At 49.0% G+C, this 17,492-nt stretch overlaps 4 protein-coding genes across 8 annotated transcripts; 2 read left to right on the forward strand and 2 right to left on the reverse strand.

Moving 5' to 3' along the window:
* Positions 1-19: 19 nt before the first annotated feature.
* Positions 20-4,513, forward strand: TMOD4 (tropomodulin 4). Of its 2 annotated transcripts, XM_072946592.1 has the most exons (9): positions 20-1,215; positions 1,414-1,570; positions 1,882-1,998; positions 2,508-2,597; positions 2,772-2,902; positions 2,998-3,105; positions 3,493-3,636; positions 3,897-4,041; positions 4,397-4,513. In XM_072946592.1, exons 1-9 carry the CDS (start codon positions 1,093-1,095, stop codon positions 4,417-4,419), a joined length of 1,038 nt encoding a protein of 345 aa, XP_072802693.1. In that variant the 5' UTR covers positions 20-1,092; the 3' UTR covers positions 4,420-4,513. The 2 variants fall into 2 exon arrangements, with proteins under 2 accessions (XP_072802693.1, XP_072802692.1); XM_072946591.1 differs by having other exon boundaries at positions 20-1,570.
* Positions 4,514-5,059: 546 nt separating this feature from the next.
* Positions 5,060-7,394, reverse strand: SCNM1 (sodium channel modifier 1). Of its 2 annotated transcripts, none has more exons than XM_006216969.4 (7): positions 7,215-7,394; positions 6,876-6,946; positions 6,538-6,626; positions 6,343-6,437; positions 5,971-6,059; positions 5,367-5,561; positions 5,060-5,215 (listed from the first exon to the last, which is right to left on the reverse strand). In XM_006216969.4, exons 1-7 carry the CDS (start codon positions 7,263-7,265, stop codon positions 5,116-5,118), a joined length of 690 nt encoding a protein of 229 aa, XP_006217031.1. In that variant the 5' UTR covers positions 7,266-7,394; the 3' UTR covers positions 5,060-5,115. The 2 variants fall into 2 exon arrangements, with proteins under 2 accessions (XP_006217031.1, XP_015105589.1); XM_015250103.3 differs by having other exon boundaries at positions 6,876-6,984; positions 7,215-7,388.
* Positions 7,395-7,437: 43 nt separating this feature from the next.
* On the forward strand, positions 7,438-14,593 carry LYSMD1 (LysM domain containing 1). The gene is made up of 3 exons (XM_006216970.4): positions 7,438-8,349; positions 12,615-12,976; positions 13,366-14,593. The coding sequence occupies exons 1-3, from the start codon at positions 8,170-8,172 to the stop codon at positions 13,502-13,504; spliced, it is 681 nt and encodes a 226-aa protein (XP_006217032.1). The 5' UTR covers positions 7,438-8,169; the 3' UTR covers positions 13,505-14,593.
* TNFAIP8L2 (TNF alpha induced protein 8 like 2) lies at positions 14,592-17,413 on the reverse strand. 3 transcript variants are annotated; one of them, XM_072946597.1, is made up of 3 exons: positions 17,329-17,369; positions 16,117-16,230; positions 14,592-15,668 (listed from the first exon to the last, which is right to left on the reverse strand). In XM_072946597.1, exon 3 carries the CDS (start codon positions 15,661-15,663, stop codon positions 15,109-15,111), a length of 555 nt encoding a protein of 184 aa, XP_072802698.1. In that variant the 5' UTR covers positions 15,664-15,668; positions 16,117-16,230; positions 17,329-17,369; the 3' UTR covers positions 14,592-15,108. The 3 variants fall into 3 exon arrangements, with proteins under 3 accessions (XP_072802698.1, XP_072802697.1, XP_072802699.1); XM_072946596.1 differs by lacking the exon at positions 16,117-16,230 and having other exon boundaries at positions 17,329-17,413; XM_072946598.1 differs by lacking the exon at positions 16,117-16,230 and having other exon boundaries at positions 14,592-15,707; positions 17,329-17,387.
* Positions 17,414-17,492: the final 79 nt, after the last annotated feature.

Raw genomic sequence — 17,492 nt, forward strand, 5'->3', positions numbered from 1 at the left:
GAAGGGGAGGTGAGAAGGGAAGTGGCCACCAGGACTGGTAGGTGGGGAGGGCGGGGGGCTTACGGATCAGAGCCTGCTGGGAGGTGGGAGATGGGAGGAGAAAAGTGGCTCCTAGCAGGAATGATCTGGAGGGTGTCTCTGTGTCACTCAGTGTGTTTCTGCTGCTGTCTGTCCTTTCCCTTAACTGTAGTTCAGATTGTCAATGTAAGTATCTCGCACATTTTCTGGATCTTTCATATTTAGCATGGTGTGTATCGGTGGCTTGTGTGTATTTTTCATATTGTAAAAGATGTGCAAGTTTAATCCTTTCACTGTTTTTAGAGAAACTTTATCCCATTTAGAAGGCATTTCCAACCCATTGGACTGTCATTTTCCCATCCAAAGCCTGGGACAAATTATGGGAACTCAGGACCTTCTCCTAAGATCCTTCCCCCAACCTGGAAGTCCCCCAGCTCCTCTAAGCCCTTGCTTTCCCTTAGGATTTAGAACTTTAGGAAACGTAGAAACTGAAATCTTAATCCTCCACAATAAAAGAGGAAATGTGGGTGGGGTAAAAGCATTGTCTTTCTCCCCTCCCACCCCAATCCTCCTTGCTTTCTTAAACCAGTTTAGGAAAAAAGACTGGATTATGGGGAAAAGGGGAGGAATTTCTCTGAAGCTCTCTGCCTTCCTCCCTTCCTTTCAATAGGAACCGGGCTTGGGGCCAGCTGTGTTGGCAGGGCTCCCAGCAGCTGTGCTAGGGCAAGAGGCACCGACAGGCGAGGTGACAGGGGAGGGGTGCTGCCAGGATCTCTCTGTCATACAGTGGGAAGGCAAGTTCAGCTTGGATGCCTGGGATCCCGGTCTAGAGTGGCTGGAAGCTATGGAAGCAGGAAGGAGGCTCTGGTTTTAACTAAACAACCTAACCTTCCCCTGTCTTCCCATGCCCAACTCGATCTCCACCCTCCAAGGCAACCAGTTTATTGTTCTGCCCCCGGCTTGTCTCATTGTGTTCCTACTGTGTCCATGTACATCTTTTGACTGTCCAACCACTTTCCCCATGTACCCCAGGCTCTGTGAGTGCCACACAGTGGGGAGGGGGTGGGGGCCATCATGTCATCGTATCTGAAGGAACTGGAGAAATACAGAGACATAGATGAAGATGAGATCCTAAGGACCTTGAGCCCTGAGGAGCTAGAGCAGCTGGACTGCGAGCTACAGGAGATGGACCCCGAGGTAGGGGCTCTAGCACAGGGAACCAGGGGCAGACCCCAGGCGTTTGGGAAGGGTGTGTGGCCCTGGGTGACTGAGACCTACAGGGCCTGGAGTCCCAAGAGGGCCAGGGAAAAGGTGTCTGGAGATGTGTTAGGGGGCCCTGGAGGTGCCCCAGGTCAGAGCGGAGGTCTGACTTGCTCCCCAAAACTCATCCCTAAGAACATGCTCCTGCCAGCTGGACTAAGACAACGTGACCAGACCAAGAAGAGCCCAACGGGACCCCTAGACCGAGAGGCCCTTTTGCAGTACCTGGAACAGCAGGCACTAGAGGTCAAAGAGCGTGATGACTTGGTGCCCTTCACAGGCGAGAAGAAGGGTATGGAGACCCCAACATCCTTGTCTCCCAGAACCCAGATGGTTGTCTCTCACGTTTCCCCCGCAGCTTCCCTCTCACCTTCCAGCTGCTGGCTGCCCAGGGACGCGGCTACCTGCATCTGCATGCCAGCTTGCACTCTTCAGCTCTTGTAAGAGATCAGGGGACCCAGGCGTCCTAAGCTTGTAGATGACTCAGGCTTTACAGTGGCTCCTACTGACCCAGCAGTCAACCTCCTGGAGAAGGGAAGGAAGCTAGAGGCCAGGATCTTAGGAGAAATAACCTTTACCTGAACCATCTTCATCTCCCATCAGGGAAACCCTATATTCAGCCCAAGAGGGAAATTCCAGCAGAGGAGCAGATCACTCTGGAGCCTGAGCTGGAGGAGGCACTGGCCCATGCCACAGATGCAGAAATGTGTGATATTGCAGGTGGGCAGCAGTGGGAAGGTGAGGAGTTGGGAAGGTCAGGGGCAGGGGTCTCCAGCCATGGTGTAGGACTAGCAGGGGGAGGCCCTGGATCAGGACATGGATATTGGAGAAAGGCTCAAGTAGTAGCTTTTAATTTTTCTTATTTGTTTTTGTATTTATTCACTCATTTTTTTAATTTAGTAAGTTAACATCTCAGGGCAATTTTACAGGGATTATAAAGTAAAACTATTCTGGCTGAAAACAGGAGAGCGTCTGATCGACTCCCTCACCCTGTAGCAGCTCCTTAGGGACCTTCCCTTGGCCCTATCTCAGTGTTGTAAAACCACTGCCTTACGCAGTTTAATGGAAGGGACCCCTGGGACCAAGGGCAAGTGGGAAGCTCTTTGGAAAAGTGGAAGAGGTGAGGTTTTAAAAATGCAGTGGATTCAGAATGAGCTGGGGGGCGGGAAGGGGGCTGGAACAAGTTCCTTTTTCTCATTCCCTGTCCCTCCTCTGCTTACTCTCTCCAGCAATTCTGGGCATGTACACACTGATGAGCAACAAACAATACTATGATGCTCTCTGCAGTGGAGAAATCTGCAATACTGAAGGCATTAGCAGTGAGTTTGGGGACATGACCCTCAGGGCTCTTGGCAGGCAGTGCCAGGGTCTGAGCAAAGGTAGCAAAGGGGGAAACAGGTGAATCGGAGAGGAAGTGATGCGTAAGTAAGAGATCCAATGGGGAGGAGACTGTGGGGGACATGTCGGGGTTTCCTTCCTGCCCTTGCCACCAGGTGTGGTGCAGCCTGACAAGTATAAGCCAGTGCCTGATGAGCCCCCAAATCCCACAAACATCGAGGAGATACTGAAGAGTGTTCGAAGCAATGACAAGGAGCTGGAGGAGGTGAACCTCAACAACATACAGGTATCTGACCCTCATCCTCTAAGCAATAACAGTGGGGTAACTCTGCTGACAGATGTGAGTCTCCTAGCCCACCATCTCCTATTCCCCTTTGATAGGACATCCCGATACCCGTGCTGACTGAGCTGTGTGAGGCAATGAAGACAAATACCCATGTCCGGAGCTTCAGCCTGGTCGCCACAAGGAGTGGTGACCCCATTGCTAATGTAAGGCTAGTGGACATCCTTCGCCGTCTCCCTGCACCGTGACATGCACCGCTGGCAAGGCTGTTATAAAGGGTTGTGCTGGGGGTGCTACTCCCATCACGCTCTCTGAGGGGAGCCCTGCTGGAGATGCTTCCCCTCAGTCCTGCAGCTCACAGCTCTGAAATCCTACTAACGCGCCTCAATCCTCTCTGCCAGCGCCGACTCCACGGCGCTTAATCTCCCTGCTCTCCCTACTGCCTACTCTCACTTTGGTCTCCCTCTAGCCCCACCTACAGTGCCTCAAGGACTCTTCTCAAAGAGCTGTGTTTCCTTCTTGCTCCCGTTCTTTCTCTCCTCAGTCAAATGTGAAACTCTCCCCTAATCCTAACCCAAGTCCCTACTACCCAGGCCGTGGCTGACATGTTGCGTGAGAATCGTAGCCTCCAGAGCCTGAACATTGAATCCAACTTCATCAGCAGCACAGGGCTCATGGCTGTGCTGAAGGCAGTTCGGGAGAATGCCACACTCACTGAGCTCCGTGTAGACAACCAGGTCAGCGCTCCCTTCCCCTGGACTCTGCAGTCAGCTAATATTCACTGAGCCTCCTTCCTGAGGCAGCCCCTGGGGCAGGAGCTTATCTAATCTTGTTTGAACTCCCCATCTTCTTTGTCCCCCTAAAGGAAACCTAGGCAGCCCCTCTCATCACCCACTCTAGAGAAACAAGCCTCTTTGACCTCCCAAAGGGTCAGTGGTCTGGGACTGTGAACAACCCAGACAGGGTGGGTGACAGCTTCCATCTCTCCCTCCCCCAGCGCCAGTGGCCTGGCGATGCAGTGGAGATGGAGATGGCCACCGTGCTCGAACAGTGTCCCTCCATTGTCCGCTTTGGCTATCACTTTACGCAGCAGGGGCCCCGAGCTCGGGCAGCCCAGGCGATGACCCGGAACAATGAACTACGTGAGTAACTGCGGACGTGGTGTGTGGGGGAGAGGGCAAGTAAGTGCGGCTGGTGGATCCTCCTGAAAGCTGACTTAGTGACTAACGTCCCGAGTGCTGCCAAAGCGATATTCACACGAGAAGTTCAAATCCAGTAAGTGATCAGAAAGTAGACAGAAAAGCCCCTCTGCCCAGACATCCCTGTTTGGAGGCATGGCATTTTTATTTGCTGTGTCGTTTCTTACTTTGTTACTGTGTTTGGTGGCCTAAGACATTACCTCTGTGAGTCTGGCCAAGGAACTGGAAAGGAGAAGAGCACCTTTGCAGGCAGCAAGAGACAGAATAATGACTTGTGTTTCCTCTTCCTCCTTTACAGGTCGCCAGCAAAAAAAGAGATAACACTGCCTTTCCCTTTACCACCTAGAGCTAGGAGCCCTGAATGCTTAAATCCTCACCTGTCCCCCTTTCCTGTAAATAAAGGTCCTTCTGTCCACTCTGCTTGCCTCCTTCCTTGGGCTTCGGGGTGGAAATCTTGGCGCTAACCCCCAAGGGTTACTGCCAGTTCACCAGGGGATTATTTATACTCTGGGGATCAGCAGGCTGGGAGGTTCAAGTTACTAGGAGGAGGTGGGGGGAGCGCCCTCCCTTGGTGTTCCCCATAACCCTGCCAATGCCTTTAGTCTCTTCTACTTTCACAGGGTGGCTAGCCCTGGCCCTGTTTCCAGACATGTCCAGGCGCTCCCCTCCCCTCCACCAACCAAGTACCTACCCAGAATCCTCATGTTATTTGAAGGAGGAAAGGACTTTGAGTGGAGGTGGGGAAGAAGGCAGGCAACATGAAGGGCAAAGACCTCCCTCTGACAGACTTATTAATAGGGCACCGGGCTGCATGCAGCTGACGCTTGGCATGGCTTTGGTAGAAGGTGGGGGAGGGGGTAGAAGTATGGGAGCTGTGTACATTGCAGGGAAGGATTGGCTGGGTGAGGAATGAACAGATCTGAAATCTTGAAATGGGATGAGGAACCAGACTCAAGGGAAGTTAGGCTCCCAGCTCCCACTGTAGTTTATTTGTGAACTGAGTCAGGAGAGAGGGTATCAGTCCAACGGGAGATCAGGGGGTTCTTCCTCATCAGAGTCAAACTCAACATTCTCATCTTTTACCCATCGACCTTGTCCATCTGGGATCCATCCAGAGCTGGAAACATCAGAGAAAACAGAATTGATCAGGAAAGGAAATTTATTAAGAAGTTAAGTGGGGATAAGAAAAAACAATTGAGAAGGTTTTGAAAAAAAGGAGGGTCAGAGAGAAAAGGGAAAATTTAAGGAAAGTGAGTCTGCATACTCACCTTCGAAGGGTTAGGTAATGATCCAGGGCCCGTCTTCTTGTGGGGCTCATGGGTGCAGGGGATGAGACAGTTGCTGACTCCTTGGCCTGTGGGCCAGCCCCAGGCTCAGGGTCCCTATCAATCTTCCCACTTTGGGGTTCAACCTCTGGGGGTGGCAAAGGGGAATGAGAGACAGAGGGACGAGGGGTTTCTGGTCTGGATAGAGAAGAATCAAAGTCTGTAAAAGCGGTAAAGAAAAGGACCAAATCTCCTGTGACTCCCAACCCCTTAAAGCAGTGCTTCCTAATCTGTCTTCCTCAAGCTATCAGTAAGTGTTCTGCATAAAAAGTCTTTTGGAATCAAATGAACTTAGGAAAGGCTAAGTTAACTTTTTTCAGGTTTTTTTTTTACCTTAAGACTTTGTAGAGCCCTTAAAATATACTAATATTTACTATTCTTCAAATAGGATTACAAAGCACCATTTCCCAAACTTTTCTTCAAATGATGAAATTCCTTTTCCTGAATTACCAGTTGACTAGTCCTCAGAATACAATTTAGAAAACAATCATTTTACAGCCATCTATCTCCTGTCCCTCCCTACCTCTGGTTTTCCCAACCCACAGACCTGTACTTCCGGCGGCAGCAACTGTTATAGTGAGGAGCTCTGTGCAGAGCGCTCTGGGTGATAAGTCGAGTTTGGGTTAACAGAGGAGCCTGGCATGGAGATGGGAGACAAGAGTCAGAACCTTCAGAGCTAGAAAGAAGCCAAAGCGGGGAAGGGTACAGCTCAAGTGGGTGGGTGCATGCTTGGCATGCACGAGGTCCTGGGTTCAACCTCCGGTACCTCCACTAAAAACAAATAAATGAAATAAATTACCTCCCTTGCAAACAAAATAAAAAATAAATAAATTTTTAAGAAGAAAGAAGCTAAAGCCCTTCAAGCCTAAGGTGTGCTGACACAGCCCTGACTGGAACACAGCCTCCCCTCTTTGATCACCTCCACTTTGGCCTCTTCCCTCAGTTCATTCTGCTGTCTTGGATTCGGGTCCATACCCTTTCCTGGCTGCTTCTTGCCATAGAAAAGCTGCAGGCCTGAGGAAAAAGGGGAAGAGAATTAAAAGCAGAGCACCAAAAGTGGTCTGAAGAAATTTTAAGGATTTATTCTCTATCCCCTGCCTTCCCCTAGACTTACTGGATAGATGTTTCTTGCCTCCACGGTGGGCAGTCAGCATGGCCAGGGTGTCCAGTACAGGTCGGTGGGGACAGATGGCACAAGCAAAGCTGGAGAGGAGGGAAGAAGATAACTGGTCCCTGGGGAGTGGAGTCTCTGCCTCCTTGTGGGTCCCCACCCTGTCCTAGCAGTCCTTTCCAAAGTCCAACTCCCAAGTCTCCCAATCTCCACCACCCACATCCCTGTCGCTCACTCCCCGCCAAAAAATCCTAGGTACTCCCGCTCTCCTCCTTAATAGCAAAAGCTTATTAAGCCTCTAACCGCAGAACCCTCAAGCTTGATTCACTCCTCGCCCTCACCGTCCATCCCGTAGCATCAGCGCCTCATCCTCTGGGATATAACTGGCCAGCAGATCCCCGACTCTTCTTTTCTGCAGGGGATAGGGGAAGAAGTCCGGAACGGGATCAGCTGGATAGGAGACAGGGATGGAAGGGAAATGACAGGGACGAGGGCTCAAAGGGAATAAAAACATGGGCAGAGCAGAGATTTGGGGCGAAGAGGGGGTCACCACCCACTTCTAGTCGCCTGGCTCCCTCCGAGCGCCCAGCCCCCAGCTGTTGCCACAGCAACAATACAGCGCCTTCACAGCCTTCAGAAGACAGCTAAAGCTGCTCTGGACGCTCTCCTCTCGCGCTTACTTTGAGCACATTAAGTTGACTCCAATCGTCCCCTTCCCTCTTGAAAGACATCACGTCTGTGAGTCCCAGAAATGACAAATTCTACCGCGTCGCCTACACCACTCCCTTCAGGCAGGCCACCGTAGCTAGAGCGGGACCTCTCCTTCCCTTCCGGTCTCTTTCCGGTTGGCCTCCTTACTTCCGGGGATGCGCTTCCACGCATGCACCGCGCGATTCCGAAAGCCCGCCTCCAGCCTGTTGAGGGGACTGCATTTCCTATGGTGCCCTGCGACCCCGCCCGCGCGGCGCATTTTGGGAAATGAAGTCTTTTGTCAAAGAGCTTGCCGCCCTGCTGGATCCAGGCCTTGCATCTTGGCAGATCTGAGGCGTTTAGAGGGACAAGACCCTAGATGTGGAGCCCGAGTTTGAGCGTGTGACTGATCTGATGTGGAGCGGACCTTTGAGGATCGCTGAGGGGAAACTGCTACAGACTCTCGCAATCATCAGGCGCTTCGTCTGCGGCCACAGCCCACCTGGGATGGGCCTGATTTGTTCCTGACCCTAGCGGACCAACCCCGGGACGGGGCGGAGTTGGAGTGTTGGGGGACGGGGAGGTCAGGCTACCCGACCTGGGGGCAAACCGAGCGGAGTGTTGAGGACGGTGTCTAGAGTTCAAAGGTCAAAGGGCAACGTCGCTAGTTGCTGTCGGGGGTCGAAAGTCGGAGGGGTACTAAGGAGAGACTCAGGTAGAGACTGAATTGTCAGGGTACAGACTTGTGGGAAAGGGACTTGGAGGGAGAAGAAGCAAGGGCTGAGAGGTCGGCTAGTGCCAGGAGAGGCGGGGAGACTTAGGAGAGAAGACAGAAGGGGAAAGGAATCCTCTAGCTATCCGTTTCTAGACCCCGGACCCGTCATTATCGATCACTTAGCCGGGCCTCCTGCAGTTGCAACCCTCAGTTATCCGCAGGGTGAGGAGATGGCTTCTCCCTCTAGACAGGCCCCCGTCGGAGGGTCAGGACTGCTTCGGGGGAGCCGGGCTCGTTCTTATGGAAGCCTGGTGCAGTCTGCCTGCTCGCCAGTGAGGGAAAGACGACTGGAGCATCAGCTGGCGCCTGGAGACACCCTGGCTGGACTAGCACTCAAATACGGGGTGACGGTGAGTCTCGCAGGATTGGAACTTAGAAGAGATTTATTCCTCAGGGGAATGTAGCGACCCTCTGGGCAACTTCCCCTGAAAATTTCCTAGTTGTATCTAAATTAACTAATTGTGATACATTGTGATAGAAGTCCGGTCCACCTTTATCTTTTTGTTTGTTTTCCCATCTCAGTGTTGCACTGTCTGGTTGGGACAGATTTTGTGTCACTATCCCAGTGGAGGGGAGCAGCTCCTCTTTATTACGCCAGTCACTGTACCAAAGACTTTACATCCATTAGCGCATTTGATCCTCACATCCCTATCAAGCATACAATCATTGTCCCCTTTTTAGAGATGAAGAAACTGAGACTTAGATTGGTTAACCAGTTTGACCAAAGTCAAATAACTAATAAGTGTTGGAGTGAAACAATTCAAACAGGTCTGTCTGATTCCAAAGCCCATACTATTAACCACATAGAAATTTTAATTGAGAGTGATTAAACATTTACAGGAAATAATGGAGAGCTGGTTTGGATCCCTGAGTTCTTTAAGTGCCTGTCTCTTCTTGTTCTTTTTCCCTCCTCAGTGCTCTGCCTTCTTTTCAGGAATGTGGCCTCCTTGGTGCAAAACAGGTACTCTCTATGCCAAGCATCTCAGGTCATGCATAGGGTATATTTGGTAGGAGTGAAAATATATTGCTTTAGAGTTAATGAGGATTTCTTTTCCACATCCTGTTGAATTTAGCCAACATTTTTATGCTTGGTATGTTTAAAGCACTGTGATAACCATCTTAGGAGATAGAAACGTCTATGTAGAGTTGCTGCCCTCTTGGAATGTACAGTCTAGTGAGAAGTACACAGGGACACAAATAATGATCATAGGTGATAGAAGGTGGTGAGTTTGTAGAGGTGTTAACAAAGAGTGAGAAATCAGGAAAGAAGATTAATTTTTATTTGGAAGGGGACATTAGTGCAGATTTTAAGGGAGCCATCATGATCAGCCTTGAAAAACTTACAAGTTCCTTCCTCTATGCTCTTCTCTATAAACCTATGTGATCCAGTGGTTTACACCTTCTACATCTTTGTCTTTCCAATAGCTTATACTCTCTTTAAGGGATGGAACTATTTCCTTTCAATTTTATATCTCTAGAACCTGGCATAGTGCCCAGCACAAAGAGGCTCAATAGATGTTTTTTGAATGAATGAAAGTATGGCTAAGATTTCTACCCATGGAGACTGGGAGTATAGGAAAGTAAGCATTTGAAGCAGAGGGATTGCCTATCCAAAGGAAGTGGATATGAAAGTATTGAGCAGCCCTTTCATCCCAGCAGAGGCTCAGAGGCTGTGCAATGAAGGGACCTGTGCTGCTAGTGAATCAATAATTTTTTCTGAGGTTTCTTGCAGCCCTGTACCTTTCTGAGAACAGAAAAGCTCCGTGGCCTAGTGAAGAGTTCTGGGCTCTGGCCTCATCCTGCTGCTTACTAGTTGAGTGACTGAATAGTCAATCACTTCCCCTGCCTGGGTCCTCAGTTTCCTCACCATTTGTAAAATGAGGAAGATGTATCAAATAAAAAACTTAGGTAAATGAATTACCTAAGTTATTACCTATCGATCATTTAACGAACCCTTAGTATGTGCCAAGCTCTGTATATTATCTCATATTATCTCCTTAAACCTTTATGAGGTAAGTGTAACTATTTCCATTTAAAGATAAGGAATAATGAATTACTGTGTTGTACACCTGAAACTAATATAATATTGTAAGTCAATTTTACTTCGATGAAAACATTTTTTAAAGATAAGGAGGCTGAAGCTTAGGGAGATAACTTGCTATGACTATGTACATCTAGTCTAATTAGTAGAGCTAGAGTTCAGGCCAGGTTTTCTCATTCTCAAATCCTCACTTTGAATTGCTCTATTAAACTGACTAATGGACTTTCTATCTCTTGGTTTGATGGAAGTGGAACATTCTCTACTTATATGTACTTCTAGGAAATCATAAAAGCAATGGAAAGTTCACAGATTAATTCTTCTCATCTTGGAACTAGGAGAGACCTAGAATATTATCTAGGAAATATAAAATTAATAGCATCAAAGCACTTGGCAAGGTAAAAGTACAAAACTACAAACCACTTTTAACTTTTTTTATTTTTCACATTTATCTGGTTTTATTTTTAAACTCTTTATAGCATAAAATTTTATTAGTCAAGTTTATTATAGTAGTCTTACCCCAGGGTGGAAACAGCTTTGATATTTGACAGATATAAGAATTATGATTTCTCAAACTGGTGCCAATATGGAATGGATTTTTAGTAAAACTGGCTGCCTGGCCTCTGATAATAAAATACTGATACAGTATATCTGTGGATTCTGGATTTTATTATCTAGTTTATTTACTCATAACCATTCATGAGCCTCTGCTGTATGTCAAGCTTGTGCAATGCTGAGGAGTGTCTTAGGGATACAGAGACAGCAAGTCACCAACACTGCCCTTAAAGGACTCACAGTTTGGTCAAGACAAATATGCAAAAAGGTGACTAACAATATAATAGGGTACGTATTATTACAACAATACTGACAGTATGCATTGGGAACCTTGAAGAAGATAACACAAAGGCAGTGATAGTTGAGGAGAAGCTTTCCAGGCAGAGAAGGGAATAGTGGAGATGCAGTCCAGCCAGATAAAGACACAAAAGTGTGAAAGATCATGAAATGTTGGAAGAAAAATGAAAAGTTTGGGATGGCAAAAACATATAAGTGGCAGAAGAAGGAAGATGTGGGTGGACATCCTAGGGGGGCTAGATTGAGAACACCCTTCAATGCTAATTTTATCTCGGAGTCAGTGGGGAGCCGTAGGAAGTTTATAAGCAGAGTAGGGGGTTTATCAGATTAATTTTTTTAGAAAGACAATGTCAGCATGGTGGAGGATGAGTAGAAATGGAGAGAAGGGCAGTTGAAGAATTGTTACAATACCCAGATGAGAAACATTAAGAGTCTGTTGTTCTAAATCGATGGCAGTAAATGTGAAGATGAGATTAGATGTGAGAGAGGGTTTTGCAGCATTTTTGTTTACCTGCTGGGTATGGGTGGTGAAGGTAAAGTGTGAGTTCAGGATGACACTGATATTTCTACCTTGGGAGGCAGGTAGATACAGATGGTAATGCCAGTCATTATGTTCAGTGATGAATAAATAGGTACTAAATAAATATTCGACCAGTGAAATTATTATAGTAAGAAAGGCATTCCTGGAAGGAGTAAAAAGGCCCACAATTCTAGTTCTAGCTCTGACAATAACTTGCTAGGCAAGTAACTTAACTTCTCTGAGCCTCAGTTCCATCATCTTTAACAGATGTTCTCAAAGTGAGGTCCAGGGACCCTTTGATCCACAAGGTCAAAACTATTTTCATAGCAATAATGTCTTTTCATTCTCACTCTCTCGAGTGCATTGTGCTTTCCAGAGGCTACATGACATGTGAAATTGCAGCAGATTGAATGTAGAGGCAGATATGAGAATCCTGTTGTCTTCTATTAAGTCAGACATTAAAGTGATGTGCAAAAATGTAAAACAATGCCTCTCTCCTTGCTACATTTTTGTTGTTTTTGTTTTGGAGAATAGAATTATTTTCCATTAAAATATTTTTATTGGTGGGGAGGGGATAGCTCAGTGGGAGAGTGCCTGCTTAGCATACGTGAGGTCCTAGGTTCAATCCCCAGTACCTCCATTAAATAAACAAATAAATAAATAAACCTAATTACCTCCCCCCATTTAAAAAAAAGAATAAAAGCTGATATTCAAATTCATTTACTGAAAAACTTTTTTTAAAATATTTTTGTTAACATGTAATGGTTTGTTATTTTTAAAATAAGCATTTTTAATTTTTTTATTTATAATACCCTTAAGTATTGATAGCTGTGATCAACATGAAGCTTTTTTCCTCAATAATTTTTAAAAATGTAAGAGTAGAGCTCAGTGGTAGAGCTCCTGCTTAGCATGCACAAGGTCCTTTGTTCAATCCCCAGTCCCTCCAGTAAATAAACAAATAAGTAAAAACCTAATCCCCTCCCCCCAAAAAGAAAAAATAAATAAATAAAAATAAAGGGACCCTAAGACCAAAACGTATGAAAACTGCTGACCAATAAAATAGGGATACTATCAACCCGTTGTAGTTTTGGTTGTTATAAGATTGGAAAAGACTTTTTATGATCACTTTAAAAGGCATGAGATGCTGTACAAATAATGAGCTGGATCAGTATTACTGTCATTAATTGTGGTACCTTTTTTTAAAGATGGAACAGATTAAGCGTGCAAACCGCCTTTATACTAATGACTCCATCTTCCTGAAGAAAACCCTCTACATCCCCATCCTGACAGAGCCCAGAGACCTGTTCAATGGTTTGGATTCTGAGGAAGAGAAGGACGGAGAAGAGGTACAGCCAAGTAAGGATGAAGTTTGGCCACACTCAGCTGAGAGGAAGAAACAAGAGACAGGTTTGGGACGTGCCAATGGTGAAGTCCTTCCCACGCCTGGCCAGGAGCCCCCGACTCCCATCCATGACCTCTCTGCCTCTGATTTCCTTAAGAAGCTTGATTCACAGATCAGCCTGTCAAAGAAGGCTGCTACCCAGAAGCTGAAAAAAGGGGAAAGTGGGTGAGTCTTGAATGATTCTTTTTAAATCCCTCCATAGACTTCTCTGTACTTCCAACCTTAGCTGACCAGACACGAAGTAGGTAAGCACAATGTCAGTGGAAGCATAGTGAAGCCTTTTCCTCCAGGTCACCCCAAGGCAATGAGCAGAGCCTATGGCTACTGCAATGGGCAGAGGCACTGGGAAATGGTTCTGTGTTCTCACTGCACTGATGATCCACGAAAGGAGCATTAGGATTGGTATTTATCCAGAGGGTATCGAGGCTCCATCTTAAAGCAACCAGCACATGTTTATTAGGAGAGGAGGACAGCTTCCTGTGTACCTGTTCACTCGGCCAGTCTCAGGCTCTTCCCCTGATCTGTCACTCTTTCCCCGCTTTTCTCACCTGCAGGGTACCTGGGGAGGATTCAGGTCTTCACCTGAGCTCTCCTCGGATGCAGCAACGAGCAGTCCTGGGTCCTGTGCCGCTGACCCGGACCTCTCGGACCCGGACACTTCGGGACCAGGAGGATGAAATCTTCAAACTCTGATGTCCCCAGAAATGATTGAGAGAAGCAAGATGTTGAAGGAGCAACTTGAGGGGGAGAGGAGCCTGAGGTGAGGCTCAAGAACATGGCTTCCCAGCCTAGCTCCCTTACTCCTGCCATCTTCCCAGCCTCCTTGTCCATCCAGAGTTCCTTGGCCTGGAGCAGTTCTACTGGCAAGGGTAGGGGATGGGAATTAGACCCCTTCTCAGTTCTTGGGCTGAATCTAGCATTGGCCTTTAGATTCAAAAGGCTCTTTTAACATCCCTGCTGCCTTTCCCACCCCTTTCACCATCCCTTGGCCTTAGAGCAGGGAGGCAGGGACTCCCCTGGCCCCCAACTTCCTCCCCATCTCCAACTGTGTTACCTAATTTATTTGGTGCTATTTTGAAGTAATATTTATTTGCTGTATCTTATTCTTTCCCACTCTTAGTTGAAAAATGGGATTTCTAGATCCTTGGGGTGAGGGGAACCCCAGAACAGTGAGTGAGCCAGTGACTGCTGGCTCCCCACCTTTCCCACCTTCCCCAACCGTGTTACTGAGAATGGGTGTCGGTGATCTAGCCCCAATGCAGGGAATGGCAGATGGTGCAGGGCCTCTCCCCAGTCTCAAGACTTTGGGCTCAGTTGTAGTTAACCAGGTCACTATAACTTTTTCACAACTTTGCTTTGAGAGAAAAATGGCAATATAGGGTCTGGAACACTCCATGTCCCCAGTTCACCCATCTAATCTGCTCCTCTGTTCAGCCTGTGTGAGGCTAAGGGACGGAGGAAGAATTGCCTTGGAGTTTAAAGAGCAGGACAGTTGTGGGAGTCTCTTTGTGATCCCCTGTCCCCACCAGAGCCTCTTGATCTATGCCTTGCTCCTCACTGCATATTTATTTGCAATTTGTAGCACTGATCTGCAGTACAGGATTTTTTGAGTTTCTTAAACAGAACAAGTAGGCAAGAGCACTCCAGTGATACTGGAAATATGCCTCAGTCTCCTGTATGGAAATGGTGAGAGGTGAGAAAGGCGGTGTTTATATACCTCTTCCCTTTGTGACGATCGTAAAATATAAGAAGCTGGAGAGATTAAACATTGAGCCCTGTGCATGTTTTCATAGTTTTATTTCCTCTGTGAGCCTCTCCCCTGCCCTAGCCCCGTCTTCCCCGCACTCTGGAGCAGAGCCACTACCGCCGTGCAGGCTCTGCGTGCAGCTGAAGCTCTAGCCTGTCTCTGAGGGCCTCCTCCCCACTTCTGTCTTTAGTGTCCCCAGAGGAGTTAGGGTGGCTACACCCCCCCCCCGGTTCCTAGGACAGGGGGCTTGCCTGTTTGGAACATCCCTTATGGGGAAAACAGAGATCCAGGTTTCACTTCGTCTTTTTCAGGCAGCTTTGTTTCCTGTCTAGGGGCTGGACTGGGAGAGAGGCCTCAACCCTCAGCATGGCTTCTTCTCCACCCGCACTTTGGGGATGGGGTGGACTCAGAGTCAAAAACACTCTTGGGAAGGACTGAAGCCTGAGGGCTGAGAAGCATTAGTGCAGAGGAGCAGGGTTAGAAAGCCCGTTGTCTGTGGTTCTCTCAGTCAGCCATTTTGCCAAGAAGGACCGCGCTGGGCCGCGGGCCCTCAGAGCTTCCCCTCGTCCAGCAGCTTCCTGAGCCCATCGCAGAGCCGGCCGAGGTGCTGCGTGAAGTCAGGCCCGTAGAGGGCCGTGAGCAGCCCGGGGTCAGAGAAGTGGTCGAACACGTGGCGGATGCGGCCGTGAGACTTGGGCGTGAGGTGGGGCGCCACCAGGTCCAGCAGCATGTCCCGGCACTCGGCCAGCAGGCCGGCCAGCACGGCGGCCTCGAAGGTGAAGTCCACCTCGCCGAAGCTGAGCGCCGTCATGGCGCCCTGGCGCAGCTTCTGGCGGAAGCGGGTGGCCAGGGCCAGCTCCCCGGGGCTGAAGCAGCCGCTGCGGTGCAGCACGGCCACCTTGACGGCCACCTTGATCAGGTCCTTGATCACCCGCTGCGCCTGGGGCCGGCTGTGTGTGTACTCTTTGGACACACGGTAGAGCTCATCGAGCACCTGGCTGCTCGTCTCATCGATGAAGAGATGAGCCACAGACCGACCCGCCATCTTACTCAGTAGCTTCTTCTCGGCCTGCAGGACCAGACTCTTGGAACTGAAGGACTCCATGGCTCCTGGGAGAGGGGTGGGGAGGTGAGGTATGGGGTCAGTCACTAGAAGAAAGGCCACAGGCTTCCTTAGAAAGAGAGAAATGGCTTTTCCCCTTTCTGTCTCTGGTTTCTGTCTCATCATCATCTTTGTCATCTTTTTCCCCCTCGGCCCCCTCAGCCCTCTGTGCCTTGTTCCCATTTTCCCCTTTAGTACTGTGGGAAATCTTGATCTCTAAAACAGCCTTGAGGAGCAGTCCTAGCTTTGGCTGGAGGACTGAGGCGCACAGGAAGCTAGCCCACCACCAGTTAAGACCTAAGGGGAAGTAAACTGTTGCTAGTACTGCAGAGCAGACAAAGCTACCTGGCAGGTAGCTCTCACAGCTGCCATTTTTGGATGCTGGCTGGGTACCATACATCTATGGGCTGTAGGTTTTACTGTCCTTGTTTTACAGCTGAGCATACTGAGGCTTACATTAGATAATGTATCCAAGTTCAAGCACAACTGGTTTTCTAACTCCAGAAGCCGGTGTCAGCTGGTGTGCTGTACTGCCTTACACAGGTGAGAGATACAGCGGTCCCGGGAGTCCTGATAAAGATAATAACTAACATTTATTGAGAACCTACTATATGCCAGGCGCTCTATGTGAAATATCTTAGTCTTCCTAACTCTTTGTGAGGTAGGTATCCCCAGTTTGCAGTGAGAAAAATGAAGCTAAGAGAAATTAAGCAACTTGACTGAAGTCACTAGCAAATGATAAAAGTGGGCTTTGAACCAAAGAATCAAAAGAAACCTCCTTCCCTGGAACGTTCCCGGTGAGGCTGAAGCGCAGCGAGGAACCCTGAGAGACAGGCCGTCAGGGCAGTGCTAGAGGCCTCAGGGCCTCTGCTGCGACTGAGCCGAGGACCCGGCGGCCCGTCAGCTGCGTGTGTCCAGGGCGTGCTCCCCGCGGCCTTCGCCTGTGCCGTTCTGCTTGTTCTGCTTCGTACTTCCCCCTCCCCTGCTCTGCAGGATGTGGCTGCGACCGCAGTGAGGAGCAGCCTCGCCCTCTCCCCCAACCAAAATGGGAGTCTGAAGAGGCAGGGGAGGTGGGTGGCTGGGGGTATTCTCCCCCGGCCGAATCAGTCCGCTGGGAACCTGGAACCTCGCTCTGCTCCGGGCTTTGGTGGGGGCTTTCAGAACCACGCTCCACGGCCGGAAGAGGAGATTGCTCCATGTGAGCCTGCCTTCCTCCTTGGCCTTCCTGTTACCCAGCTCTCACTGCCCCCGATGCCATCTCACATTTGCTCCACTGTCTTCTCCTTCTCTCCCTGTTTCAGTCTCCCTTTTTCTCTTGCCTGGCCTGCCCTGTGATCCTCTGGCTATGCTCTCCCTCTGTGCCATGCTCTCCCTCTGGCCCTTGTGTCTACCTCCACGTCTCCGAAGGTTTTGCATCTCTCAGTAGCCTGTCACATACCCATATCCATTGTCATCCCTCAGCCCTGCCCCCACCCACCCTGAACCACGTCTTTCTTTCTGAGGCTGCCTTGCCCCAGGAAAAAAACTGAGCTGGACCTCCCCAGTGGGGACTCAAGAATTCTATCAAATGAGAGTCTCACAATATGGAAAACTCAGGCTGACAGAGCTGCGACTTTTCTGCCACCATCACCCTTATAGCCTACCCTTCTGTCATTGCCGGTCCCTCACCTGCTGTCCCCTGGGTGCCAGTCTTGCCTTGGATGTTCCGGGAGAGCTGACAGAATGGAGAAGCTCCTAAGTGAGAGGCCCTTTGGCCTAGCTCCACCTCCAAGCCCCGCCTCCCTGCTCTGTGCTCAACCTCCGGTTCATGACACTGTCACCCAGGTCTATGT

This window comes from Vicugna pacos, chromosome 21 (genome assembly GCF_048564905.1).
Source record: "Vicugna pacos chromosome 21, VicPac4, whole genome shotgun sequence".
Lineage (NCBI taxonomy): Eukaryota > Metazoa > Chordata > Mammalia > Artiodactyla > Camelidae > Vicugna > Vicugna pacos.

Bases quoted from the DNA above. Each gene is read 5' to 3' on its own strand.
- TMOD4 (XM_072946591.1), top strand. From the start codon at position 1,093: ATGTCATCGTATCTGAAGGAACTGGAGAAATACAGAGACATAGATGAA. The intron at 1,571-1,881 runs GTATGGAGACCC...ATCTCCCATCAG, and splicing joins CTTCACAGGCGAGAAGAAGG to GGAAACCCTATATTCAGCCC. The intron at 1,999-2,507 runs GTGGGCAGCAGT...TACTCTCTCCAG, and splicing joins AGAAATGTGTGATATTGCAG to CAATTCTGGGCATGTACACA.
- TNFAIP8L2 (XM_072946596.1), bottom strand. From the start codon at position 15,663: ATGGAGTCCTTCAGTTCCAAGAGTCTGGTCCTGCAGGCCGAGAAGAAG.
- SCNM1 (XM_006216969.4), bottom strand. From the start codon at position 7,265: ATGTCTTTCAAGAGGGAAGGGGACGATTGGAGTCAACTTAATGTGCTC. The intron at 6,627-6,875 runs GTGAGGGCGAGG...CCTCCTCTCCAG, and splicing joins CTGATGCTACGGGATGGACG to CTTTGCTTGTGCCATCTGTC. The intron at 6,060-6,342 runs GTGATCAAAGAG...TCTCCATGCCAG, and splicing joins GGGAAGAGGCCAAAGTGGAG to GCTCCTCTGTTAACCCAAAC.
- LYSMD1 (XM_006216970.4), top strand. From the start codon at position 8,170: ATGGCTTCTCCCTCTAGACAGGCCCCCGTCGGAGGGTCAGGACTGCTT. The intron at 8,350-12,614 runs GTGAGTCTCGCA...CTTTTTTTAAAG, and splicing joins CACTCAAATACGGGGTGACG to ATGGAACAGATTAAGCGTGC. The intron at 12,977-13,365 runs GTGAGTCTTGAA...TCTCACCTGCAG, and splicing joins CTGAAAAAAGGGGAAAGTGG to GGTACCTGGGGAGGATTCAG.